The sequence below is a fragment of the Pongo abelii genome, chromosome X, assembly GCF_028885655.2.
Source record: "Pongo abelii isolate AG06213 chromosome X, NHGRI_mPonAbe1-v2.0_pri, whole genome shotgun sequence".
Taxonomy (NCBI): Eukaryota; Metazoa; Chordata; class Mammalia; order Primates; family Hominidae; genus Pongo; species Pongo abelii.
In genome coordinates, this window is record NC_072008.2 from 52,952,458 (window position 1) to 52,972,334 (window position 19,877).

The 19,877-nt window shown below is 43.4% G+C and overlaps 1 protein-coding gene across 1 annotated transcript; it reads right to left on the bottom strand.

Annotated features, from left to right (window-relative positions):
* Positions 1–2,012: 2,012 nt before the first annotated feature.
* Positions 2,013–9,261, bottom strand: LOC129052820 (sperm protein associated with the nucleus on the X chromosome N2-like). Its single transcript, XM_054544178.1, has 3 exons — positions 9,198–9,261; positions 6,023–6,117; positions 2,013–2,438 (listed from the first exon to the last, which is right to left on the bottom strand). Exons 1-3 carry the CDS (start codon positions 9,259–9,261, stop codon positions 2,013–2,015), a joined length of 585 nt encoding a protein of 194 aa, XP_054400153.1.
* Positions 9,262–19,877: the final 10,616 nt, after the last annotated feature.

Here is a 19,877-nt window from a genome sequence, read left to right on the forward strand (position 1 = left end):
TTCCCAGATGGGAATCAGCTAAGTTTGGTCTGGTTTTCCTTTCTCCTGTAAGAGACAGCACTGAGTTCAGTGCCTCACAACTGCTCTGCTCTTGCTCTTCCAGCTTCCAGGGATGCTCTGTACACCACACTGCCACTGCCTAGGGTAGGGAAGGGGTGGCGACAGCGATTTAAGACTGTTTTTTCTAACTCTTCAGTGCCTCTTTCAGTGATACAACCAGGTGCTATGAGAGTTCCCCTGATTTTGGGTTCTTATGGAGGTGTTTTGTTCCGTGTGGATAGCTGTTAAATTTGTTTCCTTGCGAGAGGGCTGATCGGTGCAGCCTTCTATTCTGCTTTTCTTGCTCCGCCTCTCTCAGCTTAGTTTTTTTTTCCCCCCCTCTGCAATGCCTAAGGCTAAAGAATGTGATCCCGTATTACTATCCTAATATGAAAAATTCTTTCATGTCACGTGCTGGATGGAAATATTAGTTTGCAATGAGAAATACCTTCAATTGTGCATATCAAAGAGTAAGAAAAAAAGCATTGGGATTTTTTGTTTTTACCTTGTGGTCCGACAACTTGAAAGAATATTCTTTTATTCCAAAGATGGTATGTGGGGGATTTTGTTCTGGAAATCAGTGCTAGGTATTTAGGTATTCGGTTAGAGAAAAGAAAACTGGGTTTTGTCTATTGGTATTTAGTATATTTTATGTTTTCATGTTATCAATGACAATGTTATGACTTAGCAAAAACAGTTACAAATAACTAAAATTGTTATTGCTCCTGAATTTTTATTTAACTCCCTCATGTATCCTGTGAAGACCTTCTTGTTTTACCTAATTATCTCTCCAACATCCCCTGAACTCTCAACAGGTAGGCACTATGTGAAGGTCAATTCAAAGACAGAAACTAAAACTCCATCCACAGGTGACTCCATGGTGAATCCCTGTGGTGTCTTTTCCCCGCTAACCGATGTGTATCCACCAAGCAGTTTTCTTTTTCACTATAAATATTATACTGTTTGACATTTTAAGAAACATTGTAATCAAAATCTATAGCCTTAATTAAATGATGAATTTCAGGAAATTATAATGCAAAATGGAAGTGTTATAAAGCTGATAATAGACACACTCTCCTAAAAATGATCTCACCACATCACACCTAACCCTTCTCACCACCTTGCAGTTCACATTCCATGGAAAAAAGCTCCTCATACTTGGAGTGTTTTACTTTCCTTTTCCCAAGTCATGGCGATTTTGAATATTCACACTTTCTGGATATCAACACATTTCTAAAGCATACTTATCTTGATTAAAGACTGTTGAGGAATGGGTGCAGCACACCAGCATGGCACATGTATACATATGTAACTAACCTGCACATTGTGCACATGTGCCCTAAAACTTAAAGTCTAATAATAATAAAATAAAAATAAAAATAAAAGACTGTTGAGGTCATTAAAACAGTAACATAAATATTTAAGATGCATTGAAAATTTTGTTTTAGAATTGGCTTTTCAATCATTTCATTACAAGCAATGCTTTCCTGCTGTTTACTTACGCCTACATCTACTATCTTCTTTTGTATTGTGCTTTGTGTTTTACAGAACATTTACTCTATATAAAGCATATATTTCTAACCTAGGAAAATATCAAATGGAAAGGGTATGGGAATACCTTTGATATGTACATTCAGCAGAACTACGTGCTGCCAGGTACAGTTGCATGAACATATACACATCTCCACTTCCTGTGAGATAAAATTTTAAGAAGAAAATTTTCTTTAGGAATCAGTCCTCCCCCAGGCCTTATTTACAATGTCTGGCTTACTGTCAACCTGTGAGTCTGTCCACCAACCCTACAGGACCTCATATCCCTCCCTTCTCAAATGCCTACCTCTTCCCTTCCCTTCCCCCCCACCATCAGAAAACAGGCAGAGATATACACAGCCATCAGCTTCTCAAACTTGATTTTATTGTAATCATCGCCGTTGGTGGTGAGGATTTGTCCAATTTGGTTTCTCCATGTTTGACTAGTCTTCCTCACCCTCCTCTGAAGATCCTTCAGATGCGTCTGGGTCTTCGTCCTCTTGTGAAGATCCTCCAGCTGAGTCTAGGTCTTTATCCTCCTGTGAAGATCCTTCAGATAACCCTAGGTCTTCATCCTCCTGGGAACATCCTTCAGGTAAGTCTAGGTCTTCATCCTGCTTTGAAGATTCTGCAGATGAGTCTAGGTCTTCGTCTTCCTGTGAAGATCCTTCAGCGGAGTCTAGGCCTTCGTCCACCTCCTCTTGGACTGGATTGATGGAGTTCTCTCGGGACTGGTCATTCTCCAGTTGATTTGAATGTATTTTCTTAGTCTTCCTGTAGCACAACACTAATACTGTTGAATATTCTGACGTTTTCTTCTTTTTCAAACTCGGTTCGAGGGCTAAGTCTCTGTTTGGTGTCTCCTGCATCTGTTAAGAAAACAGGGAGAGGCCAGAAAGACATTATTGTGGGTGAATAGGATAGAGACTGGATAGCAAGGGGGGCTTTATGAGAAGGAATGCAGGTTGAGGAAGGGGTTTGATCCAGAGAAGAACAAGGTTGAATCACAGGGTAGGGATCTATGGGGAAGAAGAAGAGGAGCATGGGTAAGGTCGTCTGTTAGTCCAAACTGCACGATTTTGTTAGTTCTTTGCTTTTTGCAGACCTTGGTCAAAGTGAAACATCCCATGGGGGTTCAGGCCATGAGAAACATCCTGCCTAACCACCTGTCCACAAGGCAGACAAAGGCCCAACTAAAGAAACATCCCTATCGTATCTTGCTTGGCAAAGTTCTAAGGAACACCACGATGATATTCCACCAGAAAAAGGGCCAAACCACCTGATCATAAGAACATCTTATCAATATCCTGCCGGGCAGCAAGCCATACTGCCCAGATCCCTCCCACCCATACCTGTAAGTACCCCAGACTGTAAGTGGTGGTGGGATCTGGCATTAAGCTGGTCCCCCACTTCCACAAGCGTCTGCAGTATTCCTGTGTTGCTGTTTGAGCTGCCCCCTCTCTGTGTGTCTTTCTTTCATCCTCGCCTTCTCTTCAAAACCTAACATTTTGGTGTCAAAACCTGGAGTGGTGATTGGGTTCTAATGGGTAAATTTTCTCCTGCAACCGGGAAAGCAGAAAGCAGCACAAACTAGACCGGGGCCTGCTTCCGGATCCTGAGTCATCTCCCTGTTCCTAGTTCCGTTCCCCTTATACTCTAGTCTTCTCCAGACCTGGGATAACCTCCAGATATTGATCAAACTGTCGACCTTTTTTATTTCCTTTGCTTCCCCTTTCTGAGCTGCTGCAACAAGGATCACCCCCATTTCTGGACATCACATCCAACACTGGGCATCAATTAGTGGGTGAGTCTCCCTCTTCCTCCTTTCCGGATTCCTCTCTATTTCTGCCTGTTCTCCAAAAAACAATCAAGTGCTGGGTGAGAGGTCTCCCCAGTCACCAGGTGACCGCAGCCTCCCTTCTCAGGGGACAGCCTCAGAACGTTTGCCACTCTGGCCGATCCAGCCCCTGGGGAGCATGAATAGTACACGGCTGCCCCGACTCTCCAGGTCCCTTCTTCCAGGCGGAATCGAGTACTCACTTTCCTCTGGTGTATTCACTTCTCTCTGGAGTACTCGCTCCCCCTGGGGTATTCACTCTCTTCCAGGGTACTCACTTTCCTCAGGGGTATTCACTCCCATCCAGAGTATTCACTCCCCTCTTCCAAAAAAACAAAACATTCAACTTCCAAGTTCAACATAATCTAAAAAACTTTCTCCAACACAATGGTAAGTAATCTGAAGTGCTTTGCTTATATCTTCGTTCACAGCTCACTCTCCCTCTCTGCCAATCTTGTTCACCTTTTCAAATCTTCCTCCTCAAGGAGAAACCCCCCAAAATGCCTCCTCCTCCAGACAAGCGCCTTCCTCCTCTGAATCTCAACCTGGCCAACAAACCCCTTCCTCTGCCTCCTGCCCACTACCATTCCCTCCACCTTCTCCTTCGGATCCAGCTCCTCCACCCACTTACTGTCGCCCTCCATCCCCCTTCCTTCTCCACCTCAAACCAGGTCTCACGCCCAACCCTCTTTTGCCGAAAACCAGGCACATGCCCAAAGGCCTTCCAAAGTCTTTCCCCTGCAGGAGGTTGCGAGGCCTGAAGGCATAATCTAAATTCAAGTTCCCTAGCTGACTTCTCCCATATTGAAGAGACTTGACTCCTTTTCAATGGATCCTACCTCCTTCTGCAAGGAATTTCTGTACTTCCCTAAATCTTATGACCTTACCTGGCATGACATATATGTCATCCTCTCCTCTACCCTCACCTTGGAGGACAGGGAACGCATCTTTATTGGCACCCAGACCTATGAGAACACCCTCCAACAAAAAGATGCTGCTCACAACCCAATAGGGACCCTAGCTGTCCCCAGAACTGACCCCAATTGGAATTGTCAGGCAACTTCCGTAGACAGACAGAAACCAGGCCATATCATATCATGCCTTCTAGCTGGCATAAATAAAGTTGCCCCTGCTCTTTTCCTCTCCTGCCTTCCAAAGGTCACAACTAAATATGCCACCTTAAGCCCTAGTAACAATAAGGGCAAAATCGACCTCCATTTACACTTTATCTCCCAGTCAGCCCCAGACATTTGAAGAAAACTTAAAAAAAATGGAGGATGGCCCTCAAGCCTCCCAAAGAAACTTAATCAAAGTGGCCTTTAAGGTCTTTAAGAATAGAGAGGCAGCACTGAAAACCCCAAACCTAAAGAAAGACCAGGCTAAATACCAAATGCTGGTAGCTGCCAGTCAACAGGGTTCCCAAGGCATACAGAATTCCTCAACCTGGCAACAGTCAACTCCAGGAGCCTGTTATAGGTGCGTCCAACACAGACACTGGGAAAAAGCCTACCCTAATCCCAGGATATTCTGAAAACCTTGCCCCATCTGTGGTACCAAGCAACACTGGAAGTCAAACTGTGCTCAGTGAAACTCTTCATCCTGCTTCACCACCCACACCTGAAGACAGATGGGGCCTAGAGTCCACTGCCCCTACTGCCATCACCACCTCGGAACCCAGGGTAATTCTGTCAGTCTCTAGTAAGCCCATGTCTTTCCTATTGGATGCTCAATGGGACAACTAGTTACTCGATTTTACCCGAATATTCTAGATCCTTTTTCAGTTCTTCGGTCTCTATTGTGAGAGTCAATAGAATCCCCTCTAGGCACAGACTCGTCCTTTATTATACAACCTATTCAACACCCCCCTTCACCCACTCTTTCCCGGTTATCCCTCAGCCCCTACACCTATCTTGGGGTGGGACATATTAAGTAAATTCCAGGCCTCCATGCAATGTGATTCCTACAATTCTACCCCTTTTATTTTACTCTGACACCGAAATGCTTCCCTCTCCCCCCACTCATCCTCATTATTTACCGTTACCTTCTGTTAATTCTAAAGTTTGGAATGTTTCTAAACCCACAATAGCCACACATCACATCCCAGTTAAAATAACCCTTCAGAACCCCTCCATTTTCCTTTGTCAGTCTCAATATACCCTTAATCCAGCCGGTTTAAGGGGCCTCAATCCTATTTGTAAACTTTGGCAAGCTAAAATTCTCAAGCCTGTCAACTCTCCCCACAATAGCCCTATTCTGGCTTTCCAAAAGACAGACAAGACTTAGCCCTTTTTCCAGGATCTCCAAGTTGTTAACCAGGCAGTGGTACCAATCCATCTGGTGGTCTGCAACCCATATACTCTACTCTCCTGTACTCCTACCTCTACCACACACTCCTCTGTGTTGGAGCTAAAAGACGCCTATTTCACTATTCCCTTAAACCCAGCTTACCAAAGTCTCTTTGTTTTAACTTGGCCAAATCCTAATACTCACATGTCCACCCAACTAACATGGATTATACTCCCACAGGGGTTCCAGGATAGCCCCCACCTATTCAGACAGGCCCTCATCAAGGACCTAGCTGAACTTCCTCTTTTTCCTAGGGCCCTCCTCCAATACGTCAATGACCTCCTTCTCTGTAGCCCTTTCCTTAACCTGTCCATTCAACATACCACTCAGGTTTTTAACTTCCTCCATAATCAAGGAGATTGGGCCTAACCCACAAAATCTCAGGTAGCACAAACATGGGTTTGTCCTAACCCCTAATTCTCGAACCATCCCAAACCAACGAAAGGAGCTAATTTGGGACATGCCCCTTCCCCACACACAAAAAAGGACCTCCTCTCCTTCTTGGGCCTTGTGGGATACTTTTGGCTGTGAATTCCCAACTTTGACTTGCTGGCCAAGCCACTCTACATGGCCTCACATGGGCCCATCCCAAAACCCCCAAACCGAGGTTACCCCATCAATTCCCACTAAAACAAAACAAAAACAAAAACAAACGAACAAACAAACAAACAAAACTTAAAAATGCCCTTTTAATTGCCCTGACACCAGGACTGCCCAACCTCACCAAGCCCTTTACTTTGTATGTACATTCCGACCAAGGCCTTGCCCTTGGACCACTCTGCCAAACATACGGTGATGCCGCACAAGCCATTGCACATCTCTCAAAACAACTGGACTCTGTCATCCAATGCTGGTCACTCTGACTAAAAATCTTGGGGACGGCCACGTTGCTGGCCTTAGAGGCACGGAAACTCCCTCTTTACCAACACATTACTATTGCATCTTCCCATTACCTACAGGACCTCATAAACCATCAATTTCTTCTATCCCTCACACCATCCTGCTTACATCAGGTACATGCCTTATTCATAGGTAACCCTCTAATCACCTTCCAGAAACATAAAACTCTCAACCCAGCCACCTTCCTCCCTGTAAACACTTCCGACTCTAAGCGCTCTCACTCCTGCCTGGACCTCTTAGACTCCCTCTCCTCCCACTTCCAACACACTTCAGATGCCCCTTTGCAGGGAACACATACATGATTAATTAATGGAAGCTCTTTTAGGGAGCCGTGTCCAGCAGCTGGCTATTCCATCATTGCTGAAAATAAACTCCTAGAGTCCAATGCTCTCCCACCCCATGCTACCTCTCAACAGGCAAAGCTAGTTGCCCTAACCAGGGCCCTCACACTAGCAAAGGGAAAGAGGGTCAACATTGACACCAATTCCAAATATGCATACTATATCCTACAGTCTCATGCCTTAATCTGGCAGGAACAGGGTTTCCTAACTATAAAAGGAACTCCCATAAGAAATGGCAAACTTATACATAAGCTGCTGGGGGTGGATAAACTACCACTAAAAGCCACCATTATCCATTGCAAGGGACACTGAAAGGCTACAGATGCCAAAACCGAGAAAAACCTTTCAACAAATTCGGCAGCCTGGCAGGCAGCCTTTAAAACCCCATCGTTATTGCTCATTTTTTCCCAGCATACACCCTGCATATACCCAGTAGGAACGAACCCCACTTGCCTGGACTGGCGCCATTCAGGAAAAAATGGTTCCACCTCAATGATAAAAGTGTCTTGTCCAAGTTTAAAAACCTTCTGTACTTTCATATGCGCACAACCATTTCCATGCCAGTTATTGCCCCTACTCCAGTTTTTAAAAACTTATATATATTCTTCCACCGTGGCTGCCCATCTCAAAGATATTACTAAGGCATGTTCCCTTTGCACTCAAACTTCCCCTCAGGAAGCTATCAAACCACCTCCTTTCCAACACACAAGGCCTGAGGACACTTACCAGGGCAGGACTAGCAAATCAACATCGCTCACATGCCCCCCAGAAAGTGATTCCTATACCTTCTGATAATAGTAGATAAATTATCTGGATGGACAAAAGCTTTTCCCACCACCACCAAAAAGGCATGCACCATCGCTTCTATTCTCTTCACCCATATTATCCACCGGTTTAAACTCGCTCTTGCATCCAGTCAGATAATGTGCCAATTTGTTTCACAGTTTAACCAACAGCTGGCAAAGGCTCTAAACATTAAATCGGCTTTGCATATTCTTTGCCACCCCGAATCTTCAGGAAAAATTTTATAAAAAACAACAACTAACCAAACTCTCCCTAAAGGTTAAAATGGCCTGGACTTCACTTCTCCCACTGTTCCTCATGCGTTTATGAGTCATTTCCCAAAAGCCCCTCAGCCTAAGCCCATTTAAACTCATGTACAAATCCCCCTTTATCCTCCAAAATATCCCCGTATTTTCTCCCCCTTCTATATGGAATACTTGGCCAGCGTTACACCTCACCCAATATCTAATAAGACAATACGCAAATGCTTGCTTGACCCAGCCTAAAAGTCCATCCTCAAAACACTCCTTCCTGTCCCTACAACCAGGGGACTGGGTCTGAATCACAGACTCCTCCTCCTCCCCTCTCCAACCTAAGTGGAGGGATTCTCACCAGGTGATGCTAACTACTCCCACAGCGCCAAAGCTAACATCCTTTCCACACTGAACGCACCATTCTAAACTAAAAAGAGCACCAGATCCACGTGCAGAAATTTGTTCACCCCCAAATTATTCTCCTTCCCTCGTAGGACCAGCCTCACTGTACTTAACAAGAATTCCAGAATTTGCCAATCCAGAACACCCTAGCCCATAACACGCTCCGTCGCCAATTTCCAATCTTTTATCTCCTACTTTGTTTCAGATCTTTCCTAGTTTCCCTTCCCCATGTCCCTGGATAGTCTATGCCAATTTCTCACACTAATGCAGGAGGTATGACTGCAGGGCACCGAGGAACTTTCATAGAAAGGGACAGGCACTTTGAGCCAGGGACTTTGCAGGGCATCCCCAGGGCATTTGTAGTAGAAAAAGGGACTTGAGAGCTTTCGTCTCTCTTTGTCCAATCTCATGCATTCAGAAACGTTGGGAACAGACAGTCCCTTACCGGAGGATGTGTCTCAGAAAAATCTTTTGTGGAAGAAATAAATTATTTTCATATCTTTATTTATAAAGCCTTTTTTACTTTTTTTTTTCCGGACAGAGTGTCACTCTGTTGCTCAGGCTGGAGGGCAGTGGCATGACCATACCTCACTGAAGCCTCCATCTCCTGGGCTCAAACAATCCTCCCGATGTAGCCTCCCCAGTCCCTGCTACTACAGATGCAGACACCACACCTGGGTAATTGGTTTATTTATTTTTTAGATAGTGGTCTCACTGTGTTGCCCATGCTGGTCTCCTTTTACTGGGCTCAAGCCATCCTCTCACCTTGGCTAGTTTTATAAATGCTTTTATTAATCACTTTGTTCTCTGGTTCTGGGTTTTCTGCCATGCTTCGAATAAACGTAATTGAATAAATTCTTCTGTAGACTAAATACATTCACGCCTGTTTACTTTTTTCTTTTAGGTTGTGTTACTACACATTTAAATCTCTGGACTGGTAACTAATTTCCCTGAATATACCTGTAGGTCATTCAGACAGTGTGTGTTTCAGAAATAGCCATAGATTCTGATCATAGGCTCTAGGCTCAGTTATGACCAGAAAACAAGTCCTGCCAGTCTCCTACCTCAAATATATGTTTGTGTATTGACCTGATCTTTGGGACAAGCTTCCCAGACTGAAACCATGGTATCATAAAGCTGGATGCTTTCTTGAGGAGATAGAGTGACATCCATATTTTCAATTCGAGTGTAAATAAATTAATTAATGGATGAAAAGATGTATGCAACAATGCAAAGCAGAATAACCGGTATTTGATTAATACGGCATCACCAAATTTTGCTTTAACAGATCTGATCGTAATTATTTCAGTCTTTGTGGGTCACGAAGTTTCTGTGGCATAGTGTTGTGTTTTTTGGAAATAATACTTTTAAATGGAAAAAAAATCCTTATCTCAATGGCTATGCAAAACAAGCTATGGGCTGTATTTAGACCTCAAGCCATAGTCAGCTAGCCCCTGGATTATCTTTTACTTCACATATTTGAATGCTGTATTTTTGTACCAGTAGTCAAAATATTAACAAAGGAGAGTTCTACCACCAGGCAAGATTTAGAAAGCCTCAAGAGAAGGTCACTTTAGCCTTGAAAATGGGAAAAAGCCTAATAATCTATAACATTATCTTTTGTTTTGCTTTGTTTGTAGATCATGAGAGACCTGAGGTAACAAGGCAGCCATGAGAACTGATCCAAAAGGGTGACTAGTCCCTCTGAGGAGGGATGAGACACACAAACTGCATCACCTGTGGCAGAGCATGTGTGGAAGAAGTGACAGCCATAACAGGGGGTAAGAAGAAAACCACTGAAAATGTAACAAATTCATAAAGTTCAAACACAGGCATTTGAGAGAGCTGGAATCCTGGGAAGTCTCAGACACCAGTGGAATTCACGTTCACAGACAGAAAGATATCCCGTCTCAAAAAACAGAGTCAGAGTCTATAAGACTGGATAAAAAGCAAGAACAAAAATAACAGATGCAGGTGAGTTTGTGTAGAAAAGGCAATGCTTACACCCTGCTGGCTGGAGTATAAATTAGTTCAACCATTGTGGAAAGGAGTGTGGCAATTCCTCACGGACTTAAGAACAGAAGTACCATTTGGCCTCGCAATCCCATTGCTGGGACTGTACCCAAAGGTACATAAATTTTTCTGTTATAAAGACACATGCACATGTATGGTCATTGTAGCAGTACTCACAATAGCAAGGACATGGAATCAACCTAAATGCCCATCAGTAATAGACTGCACTTTTTAAAATGTGGTACATATACACCATGGAGTACTATGCAGCCATAAAAAACAGTGAGATCATGTCCTTTCCAGGAACACGGATGGAGCTGGAGGCCATTATCCTTAGCAAAGTAATGCAGGAACAGAAAACCCAATACCACAAGAAGTCACTTATAAATGGGAGCTAATTGCTGAGAACACATGGACACCCAGAGAGGGCCAACATGACAGGGCCTATCAGAGGGTAGAGGACGGGAGGAGGGAGAGGATCAACAAAATAACTAATGGGCACTGGCCTTAATACCTGGGTGATGAAATAATCTGTACAACAAACCCCATGACATGAGTTTACCTATATTACAAGCCTGCACATGCACCCCCGAATGCAAAATAAAAGTTAAAAGAAAACTCGCAAAAAATTGTGAAGTCTTCTGATCTTTCTACTTAAAAATATCAGTTCATTTCTTTTTATAAAAAGAAGGAAAGAAGGAAGGGAGTGAGACATAAAGGGAGCGAGGGAGGAAGGGAGAAAATAAGGACAAATGGAGCGAGGGAGGGAGGATGGAAAGAAGTAAGAGAGGGAGGAAGGGAGGGAGAGAAGAAGGGAGGAAGGGAGGAAGGAAAGAAGGAATGAAGGAAGGAAGGAAGGAAGGAGAGAGAGAAAAATAGGGCTGAACAAACGTTTCTGCCTCTAGCCAAACAGCTCTTGGTGGGAAGGCACTTTTAGAAACTTGAGGGAAAAGTAACATAAATCAGAGGATTTTAATCATCTTCATTTACAGCCCTTCAAAAGTTATTCTGGCTGTTGTTTCTGAGCAATTCAAACCTGCCTTGGTCTCCATTAAATCCATGTATTCTCCAGAAGGCCAACTCTTCCCTGGATTAACAGCCCATCTGAGGACCAACACAGACTGGTTAGTCTAGGAAGAAAAAGAAAAGAAAAGTGCAGGAGACCAACATTTCCTCCCCTATGATATATATATATATGTATATATATATATATATATATTTTTTTTTTTTTTTTTACTTTACCTCCTCAATCTACAGAGGGATATTTGAATCCTCAGATTTCAAAGCTAAGAGAACTCTGAGAGATCATTTTATATAGTTGTTTTTCAAAGAATTTTTAGCAAAAGAACACCTTCATGAAATGAAATTTTATCCAAAACCCTACTGTAGAAAATACGGGGATAAAATTATATTTTTCATATAATTATATCACTTTGGTGTCAAGATATCTTTCCAGAAAGGCTGTCAAAGAGTTTGATTGAGGTTCTTTTGAAGAACCTAGCAAAGTATTCTGTGTATTTCTGCATAATATTTTAGTTGTATATTACCTTCTGCATCTAATTTTTTGGTATTTTTATTGTTGTTGCACAGTCGTAAGAAGATCTTGATTTTCACAATATATTTATCAGTAATCTGTATCTTGAAAAAAAAGAACTGCACTCTAAATATAAATAAGATACCAATAAAAGATGGAAGAAGATATTTCCTGCAAATATGAATCACATAAACTCGAAGTGTCAAATTAATACCTCACAAAGCACATTTTATAGTGGAGATTATTACAAGGGACAAAGTGGGACATTACATAATAATCATAGAGAGGTGCATTGATTCAGAAGACTGAAACACCATGAATATGTAGGCACTTTCAAAATACTTGAGGGAAAACTGATACATCACAAAGAAGAAATAAACATACGTGCATTTAGTAGAAGACTTCCCCATTACTCCCGGCATTCAGTAGAAAAAGTGTCAAAAAATCAGGATATATAAATGCAGAAGGCTTGAACAGCACTATCAAACAACATGGCTTAATTGATATTCAAAGAGCAACAGCAGAGTGCACATTCTTCTCAAGTGCTCATGGAATTGTAGCAGGACAAGCCGCAGACAAAACTCCTCAGATACCGGATTAAAGAAGGAAGAGGTTTTTATTCGGCCGGGAGCGTCGGCAGACTCGCGTCTTAAGAGCTGAGCTCTCCAAAAAAGAAATTCCTAGTCCTTTTAAGGGCTTACAACTCTAAGGGGTCCACGTGAAAGGGTCATGATAGATCAAGTAAGCGTGAGGAATGGGACTGGGGGCTACATGCATCAACTAACAGAACAAAAAGTTTTACAGTGCTTTCTCATTACAATGTCTGGAATTTACAGATAACACCAGTTTGTTCGGTCGGGGGTTAATATTATTATTATTATTTTAACCACCAGGGCCAGGTGGTGGCACCAAGGTCGTCAGCTATTTATCTTACTTCTGTTTCTTTCCAACTTTTTGCTTTCTCCCTTTTCTCCTGTCTTATGAACTAGGGAAAAGGGGAGGTGGGGGAGAGGCTGGGAAGGACAACAGGAGAAGTGGTGGTCTCATTCCATAGAATGATCACCAAGATAGACCATATTGTGGGCCAAAAAACAAATCTCAACAAATTCAAAAGGAATGAAATGTTGTAAAACATGTTCTATGACCAAAAAAAAAAAAAAATTGAAATGGAAATTAGTTGTAGAAAGACGTCTGCAATTCATGAAATCTTAGAAATTAAACGTCACATTTAAGTAACTCAGAGATCAAAGAAGAAATTGCAGGAAAAAATTTTTAAATGAAAACTGAACTTATCAAACTTTGCAAGATGAAATTAAAGCATAGAGGGAAATTTATATCCTTCAATATTTATGTCTGAAAGGAAGAAAAGTCTCAAATCAATTATCTAAGTTTCCACATTAAGAAACTAGAAAAATAAAATCAAATTATACCCAAAGTAAGAAGGAGAACTGTTAGGCTGTGCACAGTGGCTCACGCCTGTAATCCCAGCACTCTTAGAGGCTGAGGTGGTGGATCCCCCGAGGTCTGGAGTTCGAGACCAGCCTGGCCAACATGGTGAAACCCCATCTCTACTAAAAATACAAAAGCTGGTTGGGCTGGTGGTACACGCCTATAGTTTCAGATACTCGGGAGGCTAAGGCCGGAGAATGGCTTCAACCTGGGAGGTGGAGGCTGCAGTGAGCCAAGATCATGCCACTGCACTCCAGCCTGGGTGACAGAGTGAGATTCTGTTTAAAAAAACAACAACAACAACAAAGGAGAATAAAAAGAAGGAAAAAAATGTAAAAGACATGAGGAAAAATGAATTAAATAGAATTGATAAAAATCTATAGAAAATATCAGTGAAACCCAGACATTGTTTCTTTGAGAAGACAAGTCAAATTAATAAACCTTTATCCAGACTGATGAGAGAGGGAGACACAGAGACCACAAATTATCAATATCAGTAAACCTAGAGGTTCGTTATATCAGCACAGATCTTTCAGATATTAAATGTACAACAGGGAACCTTACAAGAAACGCTAACCGGAAACATATTTATATTGACTGAAAAAATTATTTGAAGGACACTAGCTAGCAAAACTCATTCTAAAACATATACAAGCAAGCAATCTACTGATTTAATGCAATCCCTAAAAAAAAAAAAAAAAAAAAAAAAAAAAAAAAAAAAAAAAGACAGTGACATTTCTCACAGAAATGGATAAAGCAATCATAAAGTTCATATGGAACAACAAATGACCTAGAATAGCCAAGCTCTTCTAAACACAAAGAACAAATCTGGAGGAATCACATTACCTGACTTCAAATCATACTACAGAGAGATAGTAACCCAAACAGCATGGTACTGACATTAAAACAGACATATAGACCCGTCAAACAGAATACAGAAACCAGAAACAAGCCCACACACTTACAGTGAACTCACTTTCCACAAAGGTGTCAAGAACATGCACTGGGGAAAGACAGTCTCATCAATAAATGGTACTGGGAAACCTGGATATCCATATGCAGAAGAATGAATCTAGACCCCTATCTCTCACCATATACAGAAATCAAATCAGAATGGATTAAGGAAATCTAAGCTTTCAAACTATGAAAGTAAACAATACAATACTGAGGAAAATCTACAAGACATTTAGATTGTAGATTTCCCTGGGCAAAAATCTCTTGAGTAATGCCCCACAAACACAGGCATCCAAAGCAAACAAGGGCAAATGAGATCACATCAAGTTAAAAAGCTTCTGCATAGCAGAGGATACAATCAACAAATTGAAGAGACAGCACACAGAATAGCACAAAATATTTGCAAATTACCTATCTCACAAGGGATTAATAACCAGAATATATAGGAAGCTCAAACATTTCTATAGGAAAAAATCTAATATCAGATCAAGAAATGGCCAAAAGATTTGAGTGGACATTTCTCAAAGGAAGACATACAAATGGAAAACAGGCATATGATAAAGGCATATGATAAAAAACAGCATCGCTGATCTTTGGAGAAATGCGAATCAAAACTACAATGAGATGTCATCTCACCTCAGTTCAAATGGCTTTTAACCAACAGTCACGCAATACCAAATGCTGGCGAGGATGTGGAGAAAAGGGAACCCTCATACACTGTTGATGGAAATGTAATATACAACCACTATGGAGAACAGTTTGGAGGTTTCTCTAAAAACTAAAAATAGAGCTTCCACATGATCAAGCAATCCTATTGCTGGGTATATGCCCCAAAGAAATGAAGCCAGTATATCGAAGAGATATCTGCACTCCCATGTGTGTTGCAGCACTGTTCACAATAGCTAAGATTTGGAAGCAACCTAAGAGTCCAGCAACAGAGGAATGAAGAAAATGTGGCACATACACACAAGGGAGTACTCTTCAGCCATAAAAAAAATGAGAGCCACTCATTTGCAAAACCGTGAATGGAACTGGAGATCAATATGTTAAGTGAAATAATCCATTCACAGAAAGACAAACACCAAATAGTCTCACCTGTTTGTGGGATCTAAAAATCCAAACAATTCAACCCATGGACATAGAGAGTAGAAGGATGGTTACCAGAGGCTGGGAAGGGTAGTGGGGAGCTTGGGGGATGTGGGGATGGTTAATGGGTACCAAAAACATAGTTAGAAAGAGTGAATAAGACGTCCTATTTGATAGCACAACCGGGAGATGGTAGTCAATAAGAATTTAACTGTATAGAAGAATGATGCTGGCTACTGATGGTGTGCCACCTCCTGGCCATGGAAAGTGAGTCTGGAGAGGGCCATGAGAGGCAGTTCTGGTCTCAGCAGTGAGGAGGGTGTGACACTGCAAAGGACACCTTGCCTTTGCCCAAACCGGATGGACGTGGTGCTCACCCCACCTCTCACTTGCTCAGCTCCGTTTCCTCTCCACCCGCACCCTGGATCTTTCCAGAGCATCGGGCCTCCTCCAGCCTAGGGACCCAACTGCTTTCCTAAGCTGCTATGGAACTGGCCTGAGGTCCCAGGGGCTGTGCATTGTGCTGCTGACCTCCGCTCTCTTCAGCCAGAGTCCCAGTTCAGCTGCTTTCTGGGGAAATCCGTCACCTGGGCCCACGCACAAATTCAGAGCTTAGCAGGTGTTGACATGTGCTCCGCTTTCCTGGAAAGGCCACTCTCACCATCACCTTTTTCACGGATGTGAACGTTGAGGCATGAGGGAGGGTAATTACTGGTTTACCCAGGGGATGCTAAGAACAAAGGAGAAAACCCCAGTGCTCAGGTGTGTGTCTGTCTGCTGGGCCATGTTCACCAACCCATTTAAGTGGACGGGGCTCCCAATAGCTACCTAAAGATTTGGTTTTAGGCATTTTACACTTGAAATCATTGGCTTCATCACAACTGAGGCCTGACTGCCCAGTGTCTCAAAGATACAGGTCATGACCTGATCCTTCAGGAACAGATGGTGTTCCAGCTTTGTGGGAGTGACTTTCAAGGTGTGGAGCACTTGGGGTGCCTTTGAGATACCTCAGGCTTCATATCACTGCTTTGAACGAAAAGCTCATCACCCACGGCAGCCAGGGACGTACCTTTACTCTCTGGGGCTGATGTCTTGAATTTTTCTGTCTAGACAATGAAAACTTCTGGGAGCACTTCCAGTTTCGTGTAGCCTCTTAATAATAGATGTCCCTACATTCCGTATGTCCTCAGGGACCGTTCCTTTCATTCTGGGATGGTACCAGCTTTTATGCTTTTATGTGTAATTCGTAAAAGCCAAGTTGTTAATCTGCATGAAAATAAGACTTTGTTCATATCACACATTCCAACAGGTTTCATTTGTGATTTTTCATGTGGGATACTATGAAAAAAAAACAAAACTAAAAACCTGGTCATTGAAATTGGACTCTGTTATTGTATTTTGTAAAGAATTTCCTCCTTCAGGGTTAATTACCCATGGGCTCATCAGCACCTCTGTAAATAAAGGGACAAAAACCAGGTGGCATCTACGAATGTGGCGAAATGAGGAAGTATAGGGAGACCACAGCACAACGGCTCTTGTTTCAAACAGAGTCTGTGGGGTGAAGCACCCTCATCTCTCCCCCATCCCTCAATATTCTCATCCTACTCCTGACTGTTCCCTCTTTAGGTGGGATTTTCTAAATATGATTGTCCACAAGTGTTGGTGGGGATGTTGCAATGTGAGGGTATCCATCATCAGTCATCTTAAAACAAAGATGAATGGAGAGGAGAGTTTTGTGATCCGTTTTCAAATGCACTGCTTTTGGGTGTGTGGCTGCAAAAACACATGGTCTCAGCAATCCCACAGCAGCTGTCTCAGAAGATTGGCCCCGACGCCACCACAGCTGCTGTTGCAGAGCCAGGAGCTCCTTGCGGTTTGGTGTCTTCTGCTTAAATTTGTGGACGTGACCCCCCTCTGCTCACCCAGTTCCTGGTAGCATCTGCTGAGTTTCCTGATTTGTTCCAGTGTTCCCTGAGAGCCAGTTGTGTAATGATATTTCAGAGGGTCTTCAGGGATTCCATCCACACTGCACCAGTTACTGTGCAATGGCCATGTGCTTATCTTCTTGGAGCCCCCATGTGTGTCCTCTTCAGTGGAGCTGTGAAGAATTCTACGTAAACATAGATCTCATTCTGATGCTCATCAGACTGCTTAGAAAGCTGCTCATCTCGTCTTTGGACACATGTACTTTATTCCTTTTGTGTGCATTGAAGGCTGATGCGGTTTTATTAATGATGTGGACCCTTGTAGTTAGGTACTTTTAAATATCTTGGTGAATGTAACTCTGGCAACAACTTGAAAAAGTCGTTGTGTGATCCCCATTTTATGGGTGAGGAAACTGACACTCGTGGAGGTAGAGCAGGTTTATTAACTCCACACAAGCTCTTGATGCATTTCACATCTCAAGGTAAAAGTCTTCCTCTAAGGTTCATGCTGTGCACTAGCATGCACTACACATACTGATGAAAATAAGACTATTGTCCTCCTACCAAACGGGAAATTAATGCCACGGCTGGTTAAAGACACCTGTAAAAAACTGCACTTCAAGGTTGTCTATCTCAGTATTCCAATGGAAAAGCATGGAATTTTAGCCAGCTCCTGGAGAGACCAGGAAGCACAGAGTGTCCTACAAGAATGGGGATTCCTTGAAAGTGAGGTTCACCTTGACTCAAGAAAGATGACTCACGTACGGTGAAAGGCAATTGTCCAGGGCCTCAAGAACAGCGCCAGGAAGGAGAGCTGGGTCTGGTGGGATTCTGGGGGTCCTCTCTCCCATCTGAAAATCTACCGCTGTGTGCCGACCCTCTCGAGATGGCGACCTCTCTGGGTTCCAGCACCTAAAACAGGCAAAACTGGGAGGGTGTCGATTTCTCCATTCTGTGCCAGATATGTCTCAGAGAAACATGACCAAGGAGAACTATGAGAAAAAATGCAAACTCTGTCAGGCCATTCAGTGTTTGGCTGGTGCCCGGGGGAGCACATGCATCCCAAGAAGACTGAAGGGGGCCAAGCCTGCAGGGAATGTCTGTCAGACTTGCTTCTTAGACCTGGAGTATGACTGCCCATACAGGTTCTTGACACAGACTTGCCTTTAAAGGTGACTGCAGATATGGACAGAGGAATTTCTAACCCTGATAGAACATGGCCAGTTGTTCTGCTGGGGAAAGCCACGTCCAGTAGTGAGATGCTGCTCAAACTGGCCCGGACCACACTGTGCTGGCTGAGGAATAAGCCTTACATTTGTTCTGTCCAGGTGAAAGGAAAGGACTGTCTGTAAAGACATGAGAAGGCTGCAGATCCGGATGACCCCCCTTGCTGGTCAGAATATTAAAGATCGATATTGTGGAAACAATGACCCTGTAGCAGATAAGCTTCTAAAGCAGGCTTCAACCACACTTCATCTTGACTCACCAGCAGAGAAGGATTCCATCACAGTGTATGTTGGTGATCTGGCAGATACCATTACTCAGATTTAAGAAATTGTCTCTGCCTGTTGGTGAGATCCGGATGGTCACTGTTGTGCAGAGATAGCAGTGTGCCTTTCATCCAGCTTTCCACAGGATGGCTACAGAAGTGGGTGCTGAAAAGTCCTCTAATAAACTGATTGTCAATGGCTGCAGACTCCATGTAAAATAGGGACGATTCCAAGCACTCAGGGAAAAAAAAAAAAAAAGGTTGCGGGGGACAGAATCACAGAATCTGGGATCCTGCCGGAGCCTATTCCAGTGCCGCCAGGAGCTCCTTCTCTCTCTGTAGCTATGGTGCCCACTTTGGAGCCTGCTTACGTGGACTGAGGCCACGTTTTCTGACTTTTCCCAATGACAAAATGCACCCGACAAGGAGACAGGAACCTGGCCTCCTGGACCCTCACTTGCCCAGGATTTTCTTGGTGCTGTGAGCTGAAGGAGTTCTTGTAAGATGGAAGCAGGGCCCCAGGATCATGTGATTGGCCTCATGTCTCTGCCTCACTAATGGTCAGGTGGTGGGCACTCAGGGCCTGGGAACCCAGCCATCCCTGTTTCCTTGAGTTGATGAGGCAGCGGGCTGGTCCACCTGCTCCCGCCCCACCATGGCCGTCATGGATGGTTGCTCTTTGAGCCTGGTAATGTCACTGGCTTGGCTCTGCCAGGCATGCACAGGCCCTGCGTACCCACACACTGCTTTAAGGGGCTTGCCCTGCCTTGAGCCACAGTCTAGTTCTGGCCAGTGTCCCAGGAACTCAGTCACCTGTGTGTCCATCTTAGCTGTTTCTGGGGCACCCATGGCTCCCCTGGGTCCTTTTTCTCTTAGGGCTTTGGTTGGGGAGGGCTTGGGCTGGATTGCAACCCCGTGGGTCTAGGACGCTTGCCATGTGAGAGAGGTTCTGTCACACGAATGGGCAGACAGGACATGTGACATGCTGCTGGCTG

Coding starts and splice junctions, on each gene's coding strand:
- LOC129052820 (XM_054544178.1), bottom strand. CDS start 9,261: ATGGCAGAAAACCCAGAACCAGAGAACAAAGTGATTAATAAAAGCATT. Junction 6,118..9,197: donor CATTTATAAAACTAGCCAAG/GTGAGAGGATGG, acceptor TTTGTGGGTTAG/GCCCAATCTCCTTGATTATG. Junction 2,439..6,022: donor CAGAGAAGGAGGTCATTGAC/GTATTGGAGGAG, acceptor TTTTCTTAACAG/ATGCAGGAGACACCAAACAG.